This window comes from Syngnathus leptorhynchus, chromosome 7 (assembly GCF_054491065.1).
Source record: "Syngnathus leptorhynchus isolate UIUO chromosome 7, UIUO_Slep, whole genome shotgun sequence".
Taxonomy (NCBI): domain Eukaryota; kingdom Metazoa; phylum Chordata; class Actinopteri; order Syngnathiformes; family Syngnathidae; genus Syngnathus; species Syngnathus leptorhynchus.
Genome location: NC_141201.1, coordinates 9,257,369 through 9,277,092, shown reverse-complemented (window position 1 = coordinate 9,277,092; position 19,724 = coordinate 9,257,369). Strand labels below are relative to the sequence as shown.

The window sequence follows — 19,724 nt, the reverse complement described above, 5'->3', positions numbered from 1 at the left end:
ACAGATGCAACAATGTGTGTCTGTCCTCCCCAAGATCCCAGTGGAAAGAAACCTGTTTAGAGTTGACAAGGCACACATGCTGGATTCACAGCTATTCATGTCGCATTTAGGATTACCTGACGGATCATGTGACTATATCCATCCATCCATCCATCCATCCATCCATCCATCCATCCATCCATCCATCCATCCATCCATCCATCCATCCATCCATCCATCCATCCAAACTCCAGACAGGGAGGGCCGGAGCCAGAATCAAACCCGCAACCTCTGAACTGAGAGGTGGATGGAGTAAAATTAGACTTACAAAATCAAAGACAGTTAAGACATTAAAGCAACGTCTAAACAGTAAGCAGCATTTTACACGCAATCTTCCTTTCCAGCTTTGTTTTTCCTGCTTTTTCTGCATCTCTCTTTCGAGTTGCACCAACAAATGGGAACTACCAGTTGTCAATTTAATTCTGTGCTCTGCTGGCGGACCCATGCAGTGCCATCAGATTGGAGACAGAAGCTTATATTTTTTTTTTTTTAACCTTGTGCGCTCTTGTTCTTGCCATGCAGCGCTGGTGCCATTCGTGGCTAAGGCCAGGAGGAAGAATTGGTGTTTACCTCATGTGGCTCCCTGGTATTTCATTCCTGTGTTCACTTAGTTAATGTACAGGTCTTTTAAATACATTAACATTTTATTCCAAAATACAAAGCATGAGGAAAATGTATAAAATGCACCATTTCAGTACAGAAGGTGTAGAATATTAAGTACAAGCCTGTGTTAGATAAACAGCAGCATCAATTTGTTATTTAATTGCAATCATTCCGCACGCAATAAGGCTGCTTCAGTTTCCCTGGTAGCTTACTGTATGCAGCATTGCTATAGAGGTTGGTGTTCCAATATAATGTTAATGAAACCAAGCCGGGGGGGGGGGGGGGGGGTATTGACCTCCTTGTATTATTGTTATTTTGTGATGATTATTATTTTTTGCTGTGGTTCTATTGCCGTGAGTCAAGGAGGATATTCTTCATGATGATGCCTGAGTGTTAAGGCAGTCTTGTGCTGAATATTTCCTCTTATGGGAACAACAGCAATGTTCTATGTGGTCATGTGTGGGAGGACTATGCGGGCAACAGCATAAACCTTGATCGTCATCTGGGACTAGCACAAACATTTTTTTATTTCCTATTTTGAAAGGCATGTGGACCTTTCGGGCAGATAGCGTCAGCTTCCATTTCCACCATAGTCTTCTTGTGAACACCTCAAGCAGTATGAGGCCTTGGGATGGCCAGCATTCATTCGCTTTGCTTTGCAGCTCCTCCTCTCTGGTTGGAATAAGATGATGCTATTTGTTTTGGCCAACATCCTCACTTACAGTATTGGTTCCTGAATTTGAAATATAACAGTGATTTGCCTTCAGGCTCAGCATGTGTGCTTACTTTGTGATTGTAATGAAACACTGGTCTTGATATCGCTCTGACCGCATGTTGCTGTGCAAATAAAGGCCTGTATAGAAAGCCAATCAATAATACTACAACTGATCTCAATCCAATTTGCCTTCTGCTCATACAGCAAACACGACAGCTTCTGGCTTTACTGGATTTTGCCTTTTGCTGCTTCTGTGCGTCTTGTGTTTGTGGGAAACAACACCCCCCCCTTCCCTTCTCCTCCCTCTCTTGCTCTCTCTTGCCCTCTCTCATGTTCATAAAAGCTGTTTCTCAATGAGGCTACAAAAAAAGCTTTCTGAAAGGTCAGCATGGCAAGAAATGTTCAGAAAGGTGACCAGACACAACCGCTATGGTCCATCAATGTTGCTTTTCAATTCTATGGCAGACGTGAGCGCATGTTATCTTTCTCACCACTATGACCTGATAGAGAAAAACGAACATCTGGCACTTGTATTGTGCTGCTTTTTAATGGTTGTTTACAAGCTATAACATTATAAATATCGTGGAAGCATATTTGAACCTGTTGTGTTCCCACACAGGGTCGTGCAGTAGTCATTCGACAGCCCCCCCGGCTCCACATTATTTCTTCTTTCCTTGTTCTGCTGCTGATTGAGGTACACATGTTTTTCACATTGATTTTACTATGCATTATGCTACTATATGTGAACAGTCCACCTGTGAAGATATTTTAAGACCAATTCTACATAACCGACAGAACTGATCACTTAATTTTGATTGAATGATTTGACTCATGACGTTCCTAACCCAAATAATAATCCGACTTGACTTGCTTGACATTTAGTTGTGACCTGGCTTCCCTTGTTTTTTTTCACACAGAAACCTGGCATGACATACTCCCATCTTTGCTCAACATGCATATTTTTGTAATGTGGAAAGAGGCCAGAACAGAGAAAACCAACACGCCAACACCAGACAGGATGGCCCAAGCCAAGATTCAAACTAAAAAAAAAAAACTGATGCAAATGTGCTGTGATATTATCAAAGAAATGCCAAAGTTAAAATATGATTTAACAGAGGTGTTTGGATTTGCATTTCATGAACAACTTCAAAAGGGAATGTTTGAATTTGATTTTTATCTTGGCTAAGTAGAAACAATGTTACAATAGTTTCAGTTTTAGTAGATTTGTGCTTAAAAACCATTAATGCCATTTTTTACCCAATGTTTTGTGAACATCATCCTCTTGTTGGATTTGCAGTGTTAAGAGCGTTAAATGTTGCATCATGCCATAAATAAATTGTTTGTGCAATACATGGCACAGTTAAAGCCATCATAATTACATTACAAAGTTAGTCAACTGATTTCAATATGTCTTCCATAGAATAATTAGTATCACAGTTGGCAGTATGCTGTCACCTCTTTCTGCACTATGATGACACCTTTTTCATTTCATCTCAATACATCACACACCTTCATTGTCTAAATATAAAAATCTACCCTCCACCTGCCATTTCCAAAGGCAATTAGCATTCTGAAACATTTTTGACTCATTTACATGAACATGTTCTTGATTGTGTCTTATGACACATGATATAACAAGATACAACAGCACAGGCACTACAACGTGATGTACTGATAAAATGTGATGCAAAATAATAATTGTGATATCATGAGTTGGGAGGTTTTGTCCAAAATATAAAAAAAATCTCTGCCGTGTTAATATGTGATAGCTTGTGTGCACAGGGGGGCAGTATGGAATCACATTGCCTGAGATAATGTCACCCAAAAAGTGCTATTTAGGCTTTCAAGGCAAAAAGTGAGTATCCATTATGTTTGATATCTGATATTTATTTCAGTAATTTCCAGTGTGCTTTTTCCACTTGATACCTGATATTAATTTTAGCTTTTTGATGCTCTTTTACCGTCTGCCATTTTGTATTACTAACCCTCAGAGGAGTGACTGTTTCTTTTTTTCATTAAAATAAGTCACTTCTGTCCATTAGACGCTGTACATGTTGACTGTGAGCGTTTGGTTCACGTGAGTGATCAAGAGCTTTTGAGAGGAAATGTTAGGCTCATTAGAGACATGAGTCATTGTTTCCTGTCCTTTCAACACTCCTGTGTTGAGCATAGGCTTGTTGGTCAAAACCCCACGCTTGTGTGAATAATTCAATAACCCCCGACACCCTCATGGAACAATTAAGGCATTATTACACCCTCTGTTGGAGTTCATGCTCTGGGCTGAAGATGTATCATCAAAACGATTCTCTTCTTCATCCTGGCCCACTGTGAAGCGTTGGCCAGTTTGACCCATTTTACACCGTGGCCTATAAACGACCCCCCCCCCCCACACACACACACACACACACACAAACACACACACTCTCACACAATTGCCACCATGATCCTTCAGCTGGCAGATACATGGCACCCTTAGTCACGTTGGTGTCAGCAACTGTGGAACGCTGGACACTCATGCAACCAAGCGGTGGGTGGGCGCAGATTGAGCATCATTAGGGTCTGAAAGGTGGTGTGTAGGCAACTCTGACGTCTCCCTTTCAACCATACAGTATATATATATATATTCCCCTCAATCTACCTACCCATTTACCTGTCAACAGGTTGTTAATAGGCCCACTGCGCACTTATCTTTCTGTCACCCACCCACCTCTTTATCTGTGAACGCATTGCTGACCATGACCTCTTCTTTCTACATTGCCCTCCAAAGGTATTGGAACAGTAAGATCAACATTTCAGGTTTTCTTTCCAAGCATCTACGAATAAACCTGATCCACAACTTAAAAGATAGCACCTCTTGCTTAATGTGCCAGATTATTTTTATTTTAGAGTTGGATTTCTCTGGTGAGTTAAATGTTTCGTTTTGCCCGTGAATACTATTACTGGTATTATTATTATTATTATTGTTATCAATCCATCGATCCATTATCTGTACCGCTTGTCCCCAGGCATCGCAGGCGTGCTGGAGCCTATCCCAGCAGTCATCAGGCTGTAGGCGGGGGACACCCTGAACCGGTTGCCAGCCAATCGCAGTGCACACAGAGACGAATAACCATTCGCACTCGCACTCAGACCTAGAGACAATTTGGACTGCGCAATCAGTCTAACATGCATGTTTTTGGGATGTGGGAGGAGACCGGAGTGCCCGAAGAAAACCCACGCAGGCACAGGGAGAACACGCAAAGGGCCGAAGGTGGAATCAAACCTGCACCCTCTGAACTGTGAGGCTGACGTGCTAACCACTGCTTCACTGTGCCACCCATTATTATTATTATTACAATTAATTTGATTATGATTATTGTACCTTACTAGCTTATCTTATTTGTGCTTGAGCAATGCTGAATTGTGTGTGTGTGTGTGTGTGTGTGTGTGTGTGTGTGTGTGTGTGTGTTTTTGTGTGTGTGTTTAATACACTTAAAAAATAACCTCCAGTGCCGTTGTCATCCTATTTGTCAGATTTTTCTGAACCTTTTATTTTATAATTGGAATTTATCCTCTGGAGCATAGTGCACTTCTGTTTGTTATGAAATGTGCAGCGACTATGCAATATGTAAATGATTCTGGTTTAGAGGTTTTTCATCTCAACAATAATATCACTTTAAATCATGATATGTTTGTGTTGTTTGTTTTTGTTTATTAAAGGCAATGTTTCTAAAACTTGCACTGCTTGTCATCCAGAATATTTGAAATCAAGATTTAAAGGCATAAACTGGATGAACGGGCGTTTCTCTGTATCCTCTAGCCTCGTATAATAAATATGATGACATTTTTTGTTTCTAAAGCAAATGAAGTGAAGAACATTCTGTAGTATACGCGTGTGCTGCAAATGTCACAATGGAAGCTGATCCATTTGTTCCATTTGTGTTAAATGTGTTCCTCCAAATGGTAGCTCCTCGCATTAAAAAGCAAACCAAACTTCAATGAGGAGAAATGATTGCTCTCGGCACTCTAAATGACCTAGCCTGTTTTCTTGTGCTACCCTTTGACAATTTATACACTTCGAGCTATCTGCATTTGCAAAATGTCAGCATTTCAAAAATTAAATTACAGCAGGCCTATCACATCATTACTGGCATAAGATTAAATGGTTGACATTTCTCCTCACTAAATTAGAACAAACAGATCCAGTACAGACAATTGTCTGTCAACAAGTCGTCTGAAACATCAAGCACATAATAGAAATACGTATTTATAGTAGCATGCATATTTTTTTAATGCTACCTTTCTTTTGCCTCTTTGTTAATTGTGTCATTGCTTTTTACAGAAATACTATTGCTGAAACTCCAGGGGTTTTGTCCATGGGACCACTGCTTTGGCGGAATATTATTTTATCTTGCACAGAAGGATGATAGACCTATACCGGCTATTTGTTTGCATCTGTAAGTCTATTTTGGGAATCTCAGCTACATTTGACATAATTTGGATGGATAGATGATTCACAAAATTTCCTGGAAAAAAAAATCTAGTCTAAGTAATAAACCCATTATATTTTTGAAAATGTTAGAATTAGTTTACTTTTCCAATTTCACAGACTACCTGCTATACCGCTACAAACTACTAAAGGACAACATACCACTGGTCGACAATCTCTGCTCTAAGGTCATTATTATGAAAATTAATTATATACACACAACCTTGTTAAAGTAAAATCTAGATGTATTGAGACAATTTATTTTCAGAAATTGAAAGAATTGAATTAATGCAGAGGAGAACCAAAAGGTGGAACGCCGATGTTTTACCTTTTTGTCCCTTCTCCCTTGCAAGACTCAAATATTTTACTTTGTATTGATCCCACAGGACCCACCGAGGTCCAACGCATCAAAGGTGGGCATTGTTGTTTTTTCAAAGACTGACTATCTATGGGTTAGCAGGTTTCAAAACATGCAATATCATTAAATAAAATGTTAGAGGATAACTTCCATCCTACAGCAATTACTAAGGTCTGTTAAAAATCCATACTGAATTTGGAGAGGTATGTGTTTGGTCGTTGTTGAAGATACAAGTACCGTTCATAAAACACACTGCTTGCTTTTGCTTGTTCATGCAAATATTGTATGTCTCAATTTTCAGTGCTTGGGCTATTACAGTTAGCCTCCAATGACCCAAATAAATTTGTGAGTCTAGAGGGAAAAACAAAATCCAAATTATGCGCAGAATAAATACATATTTAAATACCAGCCGGTCTTTCACTTGAGATGGTCTCAGCAACATTTAGACAACAACAAATGCAAACATTGTCTTTATTCTCCAAATATACAGAGCAAAAGCATAATAAATTCACAGACCAGTACAGTTAAAGTACATCCTTTTTTTTTTGTTCTCTTATATTCCATACACACAGGTAGGCCCACTGACTGAAAACAGACTTTTCATTCCCTCGTTCACTTTTCCAAACCAAGCTCACGTAGTGTTTGCAAATGAATATCCTTTCAGTACAAGAAATGTTCTCATTTGAATTACAAATATGTTGCAATTGTTCTGTGACCTACTGTATATTGTATACTTCACACTGAACCATGGCCATCCCTGCTGGGCATGTCGAAAAACTTTAAATGATGGTTCCACTCATTTTCTTACTCGTAAACACAACATAGAGATTTTTATTTTACAAAAGAAAAATGAACTGAGACTGAAATAAATGTTCCGAAAGCAATTTCACATTGTATAACTAGTTCTTATGAGGCGCTCTAACTTTCAAATGGCAATTTTCCTTCATGTCTTCCATGGACAGCATTGTATACAATGAGGAAGGCACATTGCCTGATGGTCCTGTAACCTCTTTTCTCAAGACCAAGAAACACATTTGAAGTGGTAAACAAGCAACCAGAGGCCTTGTCTCTAGTAGCATCCCCACCCACTTGTGTGGCTCAAGCTCATCTTTGGCATCTCTGAAAAATAAATCACTTTACTATTGTTTCTCCTATCAGGGCATGGCAGCACCCCCTTGTATTTGTTCTGGGTCTTTGTGTTTATTCATCTGTTATGCCCTCGCATCTGCGTGCTGCTTGATGTCAGACAAACAAGAAGCAGCAGCCGGAAAGCCCTCTACAGGTGAAAGGGGCTTTGACTATTTCAGTGGTATATTCAAGGCCACTGTGTCTGCGGCTGTGGGATGGTAGAAGTGGGACAGACGGCTGGCCTATCAAATATTTAGCACTTTGCTGTGCACTCAGCCTGTTCTCTGAACCAGGAAAATGCTTTGATTTGGGGGTCATTGAAGAAGCTCTACTGACAAAGAAAACTGGACCATTTTGCCCATATATGTGTTGCTTTTACATTGATGGGAAAATGCTGCCAACATATTTGCCATTTTCTTCAGAAAATTGAGGCACACTGCAACCATGCAGTAACATTTGGATTGCCATGACGCAGCACTGCATCTTCATTCAGACTGAGCAATGCAATGGAAAGCCCTCTGGGAATAAAATGCCTCAAGGAGACCAAGGGCAATATCGGTACTTTTTACCCCCCCCCCCCCCCCATTGAAAAACAAGCAAATGAATAACTAAAAGACAGCCAGGATGAGCAACTTCCAAAAGTTTGCTTTCAGCAATTGTATAAAATCTGAGAAGTTGTAATTTGCTCAATATTTATTTTGAATAAAAAATGTGTTGGCTTTTTATTATTCATCCATCACAATTCTGTGGCTTGCATTGTTTTTTGTCATCACTCTTGCTTTTTGGACCTATCTGTTAAAAAAACAATAAAATAAATAAACAATTGTGCCACTATCCACCTGCCACCCCTGAAAAAAAGAAATACATTGAAATGTTATAAAATTTGGTCTGAATCAAGTAATTTTGCGGATTACACACACAAGACCAAGGAGTGCGTTTTTGTCAGTCGTCAGTGAAATGAGTGTCTGTCAGTGATGGACTGAAAGGTTAGCTAGCCTTTGACTCGATAGGAATGATTACAGTGACAGACAAATAAAAGCTTCCGTCTGTTCAAAGTCCCTCCTTTCAACTTTCTCATCCCTCGTCCTTGGGCGTCTGTCCGTGACGAACGGCTGGTCTATTCAACGAGACAAAATGTCCATCGCTGCTTATCATTTATTAAATTGAATTTTTTTAATGCAATATTACATGAATATAGTCATAATATAAAAAAAAGTAAATGTCGATTCGCCAGATATCAATCAAGTAATAGTTAAATACACTTATTATCTATGGTTGAACAAATAAGCTTATCAGAAATGTTCTTGCAATCTTACAATTTAATTCACCTAATTTCTTTTTTTCTTTGTGGCAGAAATAGATAGTAAGTACTATGTATGTCTCCAAACATTTCGGTGTACACATGGGCATAGTCTTAAACAGAATCAGAGGGGCAGGAACATAGCCTCATTATTCAATTATTCAATGTTACAATTGATGCTTTTTATGTTGTTTGAGGTATAGATCCTTCTCACAAAATTTGGTCATCTGTGAACAAATAAAAAAGTAGGAGCCATATCTCCAAGGAACTTCATCCTTGTACTTCATCTCAGTAGAAAGAAGTTCCTCATTTCTATTACCTGCACCTGCAGCTTTCCGTGTGTTTTGCTGCACAAGTCTTCATTGTGTTGATAGAGAAGGAGAATAGAAAGTGCTACCAACAAGCCATCTTTTGTGTGAATTTTTACGAGAGAAAAGCAAACCAGAAGGAATTCATGTGAGTGAAAAGATTGTCTGTACAGTTTGTATCACAATATCGTGGATTTGATGAGCTTTAATGTAATCCAATCTGATGACTGAAGAACAAAGAAAAACTGGAGGGGGAAAAAATTATATACAGAGAAAGACAGCATTTTAGAAATGTATATACAGTCTGCTAAATGCCAAACTGGATTATGAATGTTGAAATTGAGCTTTTTACCAGAAACTGTACAATGGGGAACCAATCAATTTATACATTTAAAGTCCACGCCACAAGAACAGTGAAGACAAGTCACATATCATATGTGCCAATTTAATTATGCACAGGGAAAGACGAAAGAAACCTAGATTAAATTGCTGTTTTTGGCAAAATTTAGCAAGAAGTTCACTCTTGAGATCTGTACTCATCATGTTTAAAAAGCTAATGCATTTTGATTACAGTACTTTCCCGACTATAAGTCGCAGTTTTTTTCATAGTTTGACTGGGGGTTTGACTTATACTCAGGAGCGACTTATACGTGAAATTGTTAACACATTATTATATCATTTCACATATTATTTTCACACTACACCACAAGAGGGCACTCTAGGCCTGTGGAATAATTGGAACTGCAACTGATGATGAGATTGATGTAAGCCACGTAGAAGAGGGAACGTCACATCTTCTACCTCTGGAGTTAGCGGAGTTATTTAAAAGTGACACAGAGGGTGAAGATTTCATTGGATTTAGTGATTTGGAGTGACACGGATTGTTTGGTAAACTTGTTAGCATGGTATTTAAGCTATCGTTGTCTGAATAACTCTTCATATGTTACGTCAGGCAGTTCTCAGTTCGTTGTTTATGTGTCATGTAACATTAGCATACTGTGCAATTATTCAGCCTGTTGTTGACTCTATTCTATTTTTATTTTAAATTACCTTTCAACATGACATGTCTATTCTTGGTGTTGGATTTTATCAAATCAATTTTGCCCAAAAGTGCATTTTATGGCTGATGCGACTTATAGTCTGGAAAATACGGTAAATCACATTTGAAAGAAGTTTGATGTTTCTGGACTCCAGCCACTTTAAACAAAATCACAATATTATGCCCATTGATCGACAATTATCATTAGTGACAGCATCAGTGATACAATTTGTTCTTATCTATGGGTCTTTTCTGTGTTTTGTACAACAGAACCCCCAAACTGCCACTTTATTATATTACAATAACAACACTTGACAGGTTCACTTTGAAACCTTGCTGTATGATTGCTTTTGTAGATGCAATTCATATTTATTCTCTGTCTCTACTCTCCATTAAGTGAATTCACATTTAGCATATACAGGGCAGAAACGAATAAAAAAAAAAAAAAAGCACTCAAGCATACGGTAGACCTCTGCCATGGCTTAAGCATTTGTGATCCATAAGATCAAATTTCAAACTTTATAATCATTTTCAATATTTTTGGAGGTGGCCACAATAAAATGAACTAAAAACAATTCAAAGTCATAGGCAGAGAGTTAAAAATAACCACATTAGCGGGTATCAAAGAAAACGTTTCACAGAAGGCAAACTGAAAAGAGAGGAATTTGGTAAATTTGACTCCAGTGATAGGCAGTAACATCTTAGCATCCAGTTCCTGTTCCATCAGTAATACTCACTACACACAGCAATATAACCACAAAAATAAGAATCATCATGACAATATGTTTACATTTTGTTCAACGCATATGGCTGATGACCTCTGGTGCAGTGCAAGTTAGTTCATAGACTGCATTTGGTTCCACCATAGAAGATGCCACTCCACTTCTACACAGGAGCTGATTTAGAACAAGCCCATCTTGCTTCGTCAACACTTTAACTGACAAGAGTTCAAACAGGCCTCAAGGCAAAGTAGATATACGTTTTTGGGACAATGTGAAATACGGTTCTCTCTTTAAGATTCAGAAAATAATTTACAGTTATTTACAATATATATACACTGATAGTCTTTAATCAGAGCAACAATGTAAAACTCAAGACGTGGGATTGAAAATGTGGCCTCAGCCCTTCTTTATCTTCTGCCTCTGTGGCCCAAATACAGTTCTTTCTCTAAAAAAATTTGTGGGAATGTGGAGAAATGCAACTTTTACCAAAGGAGGTAGCGGGTGGTGAAGGGTGTATTGCCACACCTAAAAACCTTATGCACATTCAGTTATTGTGCTTGAAACGACAGTACATGAAAGAGCCGCTCACACTTGTACTCTTTCTCTCCAGCACTGATAAGAATGATACTTTTTTTGGAATGACAATCTTGAAAAAAATGTATTTTCAAAGGGAGCAGAATATCAAATAAAGCCTTGTGGTATCACTTTCCATTAATCAGTGAAATGATTCCATGTGGAATATCAGTAAAAACTCCATGTTTGGGCTGTCTCTGAGTTGGCAAACATCGCTGCTGTGGCACTACTCAAGATTATGAGTTTTGAAAGAAAATAATGTGTAATTACGCAACAGGGCAGTATAAGGCTTCTTGACCCACATTTGAAGTCTGAAAAGAAGTCATAATGTGATCAAGCTAGCCGTCTTCTGCACCTCCAGAAGAACACACAGTTTCGCATTGAAGGCTGGTTCACACCCTGTTTAAACATCCATCGCTCACATCCTGGCTGTCAGACGTGGGTCTGCATGCGCTTCTGCAGAGGCCGGGTCAGGTCTGAGTTCTGCGATGAGGACTGGGAATAGTGGGATGACGAGGAAGCCGAAGCTTTGCTGTCTTTGTCAAACTGCACGTAGCCGTCTGGCTTGCTGTAGCTGCTGACACTGCTGTCGCACTGCGTGTCGATAAACGAACTGGAATCGCTTAATGAGCCACGTTGGAATTCCCGCTCGCAGAGCTCAATGGAACTGCTGCCCATGCCCAACACAAAGCGTTGGCTGTAGTCATAGAGACGATTGGGGCCCGCTCCTAGAGTGGAGTAGATGTTGGTGAAGGACATGCCTGTTGGTACCCGCTGCTTGCCCAGGGTGCTTGTGTTTGTTGGATTCCTCCCATCAGTAGACTGGTTCCCCGCCCCGGTTGGTGTCGGATGCTCCTTGAAGGTGTTGACGCTGTAGTAGCCATTTGTGGGGTCCTATTTGGAAAGAGAATTGTAATGTTTCTTCTCTTGGGTAACTGTCAAAGCAAATTAAAAAGGGGAACTTAAAGTAACAGCACATCTTTGCCATAGTGTGTGTAGCTAATTGTTGTCACCTCAAAGCTCAACAGAAGCCACGGTCAAACTCATCGTAATTACCATTCAAGAGGGCAAATAAATTAGGACACTGAATCACAGCAAAGCATGACAAACTGTGTTACGATTTTGTCAGCCCCGTTCTAACCTTAAAATCATGCATCTCGCTAATTAAGCAGGCCTTGATGATTCATAGTTTAGTATCCAATGTGTCACTGCAAAGTTCAATCACACACCAGCTTTAATTGGAGCTAAACACATTGCGGTGTCTCTACAATCATGCGGGCTCTGCCCCAAAACGGCTTTTGAGCCTACAGTGGTGCCATCGTTTGCGCGCTTGGTTGCAGGCACCGCGCTGTCACAGCGGGTCCAGTTAGGGTGCGGGCGTGCTTGTGTGTGTGTTATCCCCGTGGGAGCGGATGTGAATGTCAGGCAAATCCCAAAACAAGAACTCTCATAATGGGGGAAATGAGAGCAAGATAGCACGAGAGGATACTTGTAATGCTTGTCAGTATGAGACGGTGGACAATGAGATTTGTTTGTGGATGGCCTTTATCTCTCATTCACTACCCCTTGGTCCTCACGCTTGTTGCCATTAAGTTGTGTGAGGGGGAAAAAAAATCCAGCCCCAGAGAAAAACAGGTAAGCAGGTAAATATGGCAAAAACACCCTGGTGTGCTCGTCTGACCAGTCTGCAAAATCCGCAATGGCTATATGGACAACCGTTGGGATGCTGCAGTGACTAAACTGACATTCCTCACAGGATGTGTAGCCTTTAGGAGACACGTCACGTCATCGTCGGGAATTGTTATGAGAGAACTTATCTTCAAGAATAAATGCCTATTGAATGAATCTGCCTATCTTGATTTACGGATGCATTTAAATGAGAAGTTCTAAATGGGTTGGGATGGGCAGAGGGTAAACATTCATTCATTTTCTGGGCTGCATATCCTGCTGAGGATCACAGTGAAGCTGGAACAGATCCCAGATGACTTAAAGCAAAAGGAGCGAGGTGGACTGATTTCCTGTCAATCAACAGGCTGACTACTATTCAGACTCCAGCCTCCAGGCAATTAATTTTGAGTCTTCCATGTGGGAGGAAGCCAGAATACCCACCGAGAACCCACGTAAACACAATTAGAACATGTTAAATCCACACAGAAAAGACACATTTCCAGGATTAAAACACATTTCTATGAACATGAGATAAGTAGGGAAAACACAGGCTTTAAAGGCACCACACACACACACGCACACACACACACGCACACACACCACACACACACGCACACACACGCACACACATGCACACTGTATCATTTACACACTCCCTCTATCCAGTAATTTCAATTGTCTTTGACATTTAAAGTGAATAAAAAAGTATGAAAAAAAAATGGTTTTAAAATAGTAATTTTGCTCTCTCAGTAAAATTTAAAATATAGATCTAAATTTTGACAGCAGTGGATAACAAGAACAGGAATGGCAACAATCACAAAATCACACATTTGACTGGAAGCATGCAATAACGTATAAAGCTGTAAAATGGGCCATGAAGTAGTTTATCTGACTGAGGAAGCAAGAAAAAAGATATCCCCCCCCTCCCGACACCCACACACCCACACACGCACGCACACACACACACAAATGGAAGAACCTGCACAGTCTGCTATATCCCTTGTAGATTTCTTACTTTTGTCGAAGTCATGCACCAAAGTCAAGTCAAGTCAAGTCAAGTTTATTTGTATAGCCCTAAATCACAAGCAGTCTCAAAGGGCTTCACATAGACAATCAATTGACAATAATTCTCAAAGCATCCCCTGATCTTAGGCTCCCAAAAGGGCAAGGAAAAACTCAAAAAACCCCTACAAGGGGAAAAATGAGAAACCTTGAGAAGGGACCACAGATGGAAGGATCCCCCTTTCAGGATCACCAGGCTGCAATGGATGCAAAGAGGGCACATAAAATACATCATATGGAAACCAAAAAGTGGATGCCCAGGCCAAAGCCAAGAGCTGTCGGAGGTGCCTTCGATTGTCCTGGCAGTGTCCTCCAGGAGGGTATTCCACTGCAGTTCCCTCATGGTGAATTGGTCCACGAGAATCTAGATAGCCATCGTCAGCATGGGTGTCACCTAACCACCTCCCCAGCCGGGGAGGGGTGGGGGAGTGGGGTCGGGGAGAGGTTAAAGGCCACATCATAGAAATACGTCTTTAAACGTGTCTTAAATGTTTCTACTGAGGTAGCAGTTCTAATATCCATTGGCAGGGCATTCCAGAGCTCTGGAGCCCGAATGGAAAATGCTCTAGCCCCTGCAGACATTTTCTTGGCCCTCTGTGTCACTAAAAAACTAGCGTTTTGCGAACGAAGGTTACGAGACGGAACATAAGGAACAACTAAGTCGACGAGATATGAAGGCGCTAAGCCATGCAATGATTTATAGGTTAACAAAAGAACTTTGAAGTCACATCTTAAATGGACCGGGAGCCAATGTAAATTGGCTAATATTGGGGTAATGTGATCAAATTTTCTTGTCCGTGAGAGCAGCCTCGCAGCAGCATTTTGCACTAACTGTAGACTTTTGATGCTGGACTTGGGAAGACCAGAGAATAATGCATTACAGTAGTCCAGGCGCGACGTGATAAATGCATGTATAATAATTTCGGCATCACTGGTCGAGAGGATTGGGCGAATCTTAGCAATATTACGAAGGTGAAAAAATGCTATTCTGGTTATATTTTTAATATGCTGTTGAAAGGAGAGCGTTTGGTCAAATATTACCCCGAGATTAGTTACAGTATCACTCTGAGTGATAATACGGCTATCCAGAGTTATAGCGGTTTCCTTAAATAAATGTTGATAACGAGCTGGACCAATTATCAACATCTCAGTTTTATCTGGGTTCAGACGAAGGAAGTTGAGAGACATCCATTGCTTGATCTCTGCAAGGCATGCCTCAAGATTACAACAGTCCCGCGGATCTGTCATTGATAATGGCATATATAATTGGGTGTCATCCGCATAACATTGAAAACAAACATTATATTTACGTATTATGTCCCCAAGCGGAGTCATATAAATATTAAATAGAAGTGGTCCTAGCACCGATCCCTGTGGGACACCACACGTAACTTTATAGAGCTCAGAGGACGCATTGCCATGGACCACTCGGTGCGTCCTGTCTGATAGATACGAACGAAACCAGTCTAGTGCTGACCCCGAAATACCAACACAACCTTTAAGACGCTCTAACAAAATATTGAAGTCAACAGTGTCAAAGGCAGCACTAAGATCTAGTAGTAACAATACCGACGAAGTATTTGAATCCATAGCTAAGAGGAGATCATTAGTCACTTTAGCAAGTGCTGTCTCAGTGGAATGATTAGCTTTAAACCCAGACTGAAAAGATTCATATCGATTATTAGCGACCATGTAATCAACAAGCTGCTGCGCTACTACTTTTTCAAGCAGTTTTGCTATGAATGGGAGATTTGAAACTGGCCTATAGTTACCGAGACAGTCCGGGTCAAGATTTGGTCGCTTAAGTAGCGGTTTAATGATAGCGGTTTTAAAGGCTGTAGGCACTATCCCAGAGGAGATAGACAGATTAATTATATTTAGAACGGACGGTCCTAAGATTTGAAATAATTCTTTAAGTAGTTTGGTTGGAAGCGGGTCAAGTAAACATGTTGTTTGTTTAGCCGCACTAACTAATTGTGTAAGCCTTTCGAGGGACACGCATTCAAAATTTGAAAAGGTTATCGCATGATCATCGGCGCCGGTAATCGGCGGTCCTGACTGAGTGATCGGAATGGTCATCTTGATCTCATCCCTAATGGAGTCAATCTTCCGAGCAAAAAATTTCATGAACTCGTCAGCCGAGTGAAAGGAGCTATCGGGGGTTGGCTGGCGTAGTGTTAGCTTTGCCACCGTATCAAATAGGTATTTAGGATTGTTCTTATTGAGATTAATGACCTGCGAAAAATAACGAGTTTTAGCTAAGATAAGCGCATCTTTATATTTCAGGAGGCTGTCGCGCCATGCCTGATGGAAAACCTCAAGTCTGGTTAAACGCCATTTGCGCTCATGCTTTCTACTTAATTGTTTAAGCGAACGTGTTTCATCTGTGAACCACGGAGTAGGCAGTCTACGGCGAGTTTTTAGACGTAGCGGCGCCACCGAGTCAATGGCATTTAACAATGTAGCATTGAATTCATTCGTAAGATTATCAATAGAGCCGGCATATGAGGGCAATACGGCAGTTGCTGGTCGCAGTAGCTCAGATAGCGCAGTCGCAGTCATGGAGTTAACATTACGGCTGCTGTAATTCTGATTGCTATCTTGTCTTTGACTAAGAACTAAAATTTCTAATTTTATTAAGTAGTGATCAGACAAAACAGTAGTGTATGGCAGTACTGTTATATTAGAGGTTGCCAGTCCTCGGGATAATACCAAATCTAAGGTATTACCATTCTTATGCGTTGCTACCTGTACGGCTTGCGTGAAACCAAACGTATCAATAAGAGTCTGAAACGCCGAAGTAAAACTGAACACTCAATGCCTTTTTCAGCAAGGACTTATTCATTCATGTCTGCTCATTGGCATGTAAATTGGATGAACTGCAACAAAACAACAACATTTATGGCGACATATTGATTGAAGTTCTATCTGACCACACTTCTGTCATACAACTCCTCCATATGTGCAGGAGCATATTGACATCAAAGGATGTGCTTACACAGTGGCACGAGTGCCACTGATCAAACCAGAGAACTGAGTTAAACTCAGCTATCTGGTTTCTAGATTTAGCATCCTTGTCTGTTGTTACCTGCCAACAGTGGCTCAAGCTGTGTTACTGTGACTCATGCTTATTTTGTATACTGGCACAGAATCATGGTCCCATTTCCAACTTGATTTTAAGTTTTTATTAGGGTAAAAAGATTGAAGATTACTGTATATGGTTTGTGAAAACACTGCAGCAATACTCTTGCCTGTTTTTGCAACAATGGTGGGGAGGGTTGCTGGAAAAATTCCACTTATAATATTCCAGGGCTATCATGAGCTGCATGTAATCGTTTTATACTAAAAAAAGTGACTGCTTTTTATCAATCCTGTAGTACATGAATTAGAACGTCCCTCAAGCATTTTTTGGAACAATAATGACAATAAAAGACTTTAATGTGATACTGAGTGGGATATGAAATGTAAATAGTAAGCTGAAGAATGCGACCTAAAGAATGACATCGGGTTAATTAATCGCCACAACAGTATGCTTTCGGAAAGAGTCCTACCACATTTGTGCAATGTATCTTCAAAAATGTATCCTTTTTTAGTCAGGAGCTTATATATTGAACCACCATCTGATTATTAAAACTGGACTTGTAGGATACATTCTGCCTCAGGATCAATCACATGGAAAGTACCATAGGCGAGACATTAAAGCATTTCTTCTTTTTACTGAACATGATTTTGCGGCTCAAAGGTATTCCTCTCCCACACTCCGACTTTTAGTGCCTTCATGCTGTCATTGATCAAGAGTTGTACCTTAATGTGCTGATACTCTTTCTCTTCCTCTTGCAGAACTTCTAGCTGCTTCAGAGCAGACTCCTGCTGGAACTCCCCACGTTCCACCTGCATGAATATCAAGCAGTCTGAGTTTCTGTGAAAATGCTTCCATTCAACGTGCAAGAAAATGTTGCAGGTGGAAGAATCAAACTTTTAGCACTTGATCTTTTTCGTATTAGTCGAACACTTTCACTTGGGGCTGGCAGGTAACATTAATAATGTATACTTGGAAAAGTCTGCTCTTGACAAAGTGGTATTTTGTGCGTTGGCTTAGCTCATTTCTCCTGCGCAGAGAAAGACGGCAAGCCCAAAACCTTTTTCCTACAAATACCCCTACCCTAGAGCAGCATGCACAAAAACCTTAATCCTGGTATAGATCCAAAAGGGTCTTTCTATACCTTGCAGGCATGTAGCTATACAAGTACACCCACTATTGGATTAGCCAGTCAGAATAAACACTGGAAACAGTGTTGCCTACAACATCATATCGATAGATTTAGCCTCTGAGAGACTACGTGTCTTTTTGTTATGGCCTTACTCAGAAAATAATGAATTCCACAGCTTGGCCCGGTATAGTACATTCATTATGCTAATTTCAGTTTGGAAAGCACATGCATAACTATAAAACCTAATTTGATCTGGATTCTATTTGTGACAAAAGAAGTCAAGAAAAGAAGGAAAGTAGTATGTTGTGACACTCACACTCACCATCAGTTGTTTCATGGAGGCGTGTTCTTCATTTTCTCTGGCGGCGTTGTGGTCTTTGTGCACAATTTCCACCCGGATGTCATTTTTTGCAGACACAACTCCTTTCAGATCTGTCAGAAACAGAGGACGCATTTATCTCAATAAGCTCACATAAACACCATTTTGTATTTGTTGACATTCTAATTTCCCCTAGTGCGGTTTGCAATATGACAGAATTTAGCGACATCCCTGGGTTTGCGATAGTCTCCCCATCCTTCGAAAAAGAACAATACACAACAATTATTAATCACTTGTTTCCTGCCAACACAAGATTATCTGGTCCTGCATACAAATGCAATCTCACACAACCTTCCACGGTGGCTCATTGTGTTAGGGACAATGCTGATGATACTGTCGGATAAATTCTTACTTTCTGTTTTAATTTTGCTTGCAAGTTCTCTCTGGTGAGCACAGATGGAGACGGGCAGTGAGGGCATAACCAGGTGCGCTTCCTCTGTAGTATACAGACAATAGACATGCTGAAGGGACCAGTAGCACAATTTGTTTGCTTCTTGGAAAGAGACACTTGCTGATTGTCTCAAACCTGAGTCACTTGGTACATGGGTGGGTGGCAGTGAACATAGCGCATGATGCAAATAGCCTCCAATGTGATGCAGCCAGACTGAGTTTGCGTGAAATGAGTCCTTAACACAATCTGGCTCATAATCTTTGCAGAACAAAAAAGATGTCCATCTTAAGAAGAGATCTCATTTTCCCTGGAGCGTGACAATTTTGCTCCTGTCATTTATCTTTGTTTTGATCGCAGCTCTTTGTTTGACTCAGTGAAAAACAAGATCTGTTACAATAGATGGACATTGAAGTGTGGAAGTGGTGGACTTAATGATATTTTGGCATGCATGTTATCCTGGCTGAGATGATGACGAGCAGACTTACTTCTCTGGGAGCGGGTACAACAGAATGCGCTGATGGTGCCCATGAGGACGATGACGGCCACAAACGCTCCCACAGCGATGCCGATGATCACCGCCACGGGAAGGGATTCTATAATAAACAACAAGCCGATGAGAATTCATCAACAGAGACGCCGTAAACATTTTAACATGTTAGCACAGATTTCATAAAACATTACAACAAAACTCTGTGCAACACATTTAGACAACACAGTGGAGCAGTGTGAATTACAGTTCAATGTGTCTAACAAAGAAACA

The 19,724-nt window shown here is 40.4% G+C and overlaps 1 protein-coding gene across 2 annotated transcripts in view; it reads right to left on the bottom strand.

The window, feature by feature from the left end:
- Positions 1–9,172: 9,172 nt before the first annotated feature.
- Positions 9,173–19,724, bottom strand: part of kirrel3b (kirre like nephrin family adhesion molecule 3b) — a 167,295-nt gene continuing 156,743 nt past the window's right edge. Inside the window, exons 15-19 of one of the 2 annotated variants that reach the window (XM_085916572.1) lie at positions 19,450–19,557; positions 18,926–19,009; positions 18,517–18,626; positions 17,788–17,874; positions 9,173–12,147 (exon numbers count right to left, since the gene is read on the bottom strand). In XM_085916572.1, the coding sequence (XP_085772698.1) occupies positions 11,686–12,147; positions 17,788–17,874; positions 18,517–18,626; positions 18,926–19,009; positions 19,450–19,557 (851 nt within the window). In that variant the 3' untranslated portion in view covers positions 9,173–11,685. Of the gene's footprint in view, positions 12,148–17,787; positions 17,875–18,510; positions 18,627–18,925; positions 19,010–19,449; positions 19,558–19,724 lie in introns of both variants that reach the window. The other variant, XM_085916570.1, reaches the window with a different exon arrangement.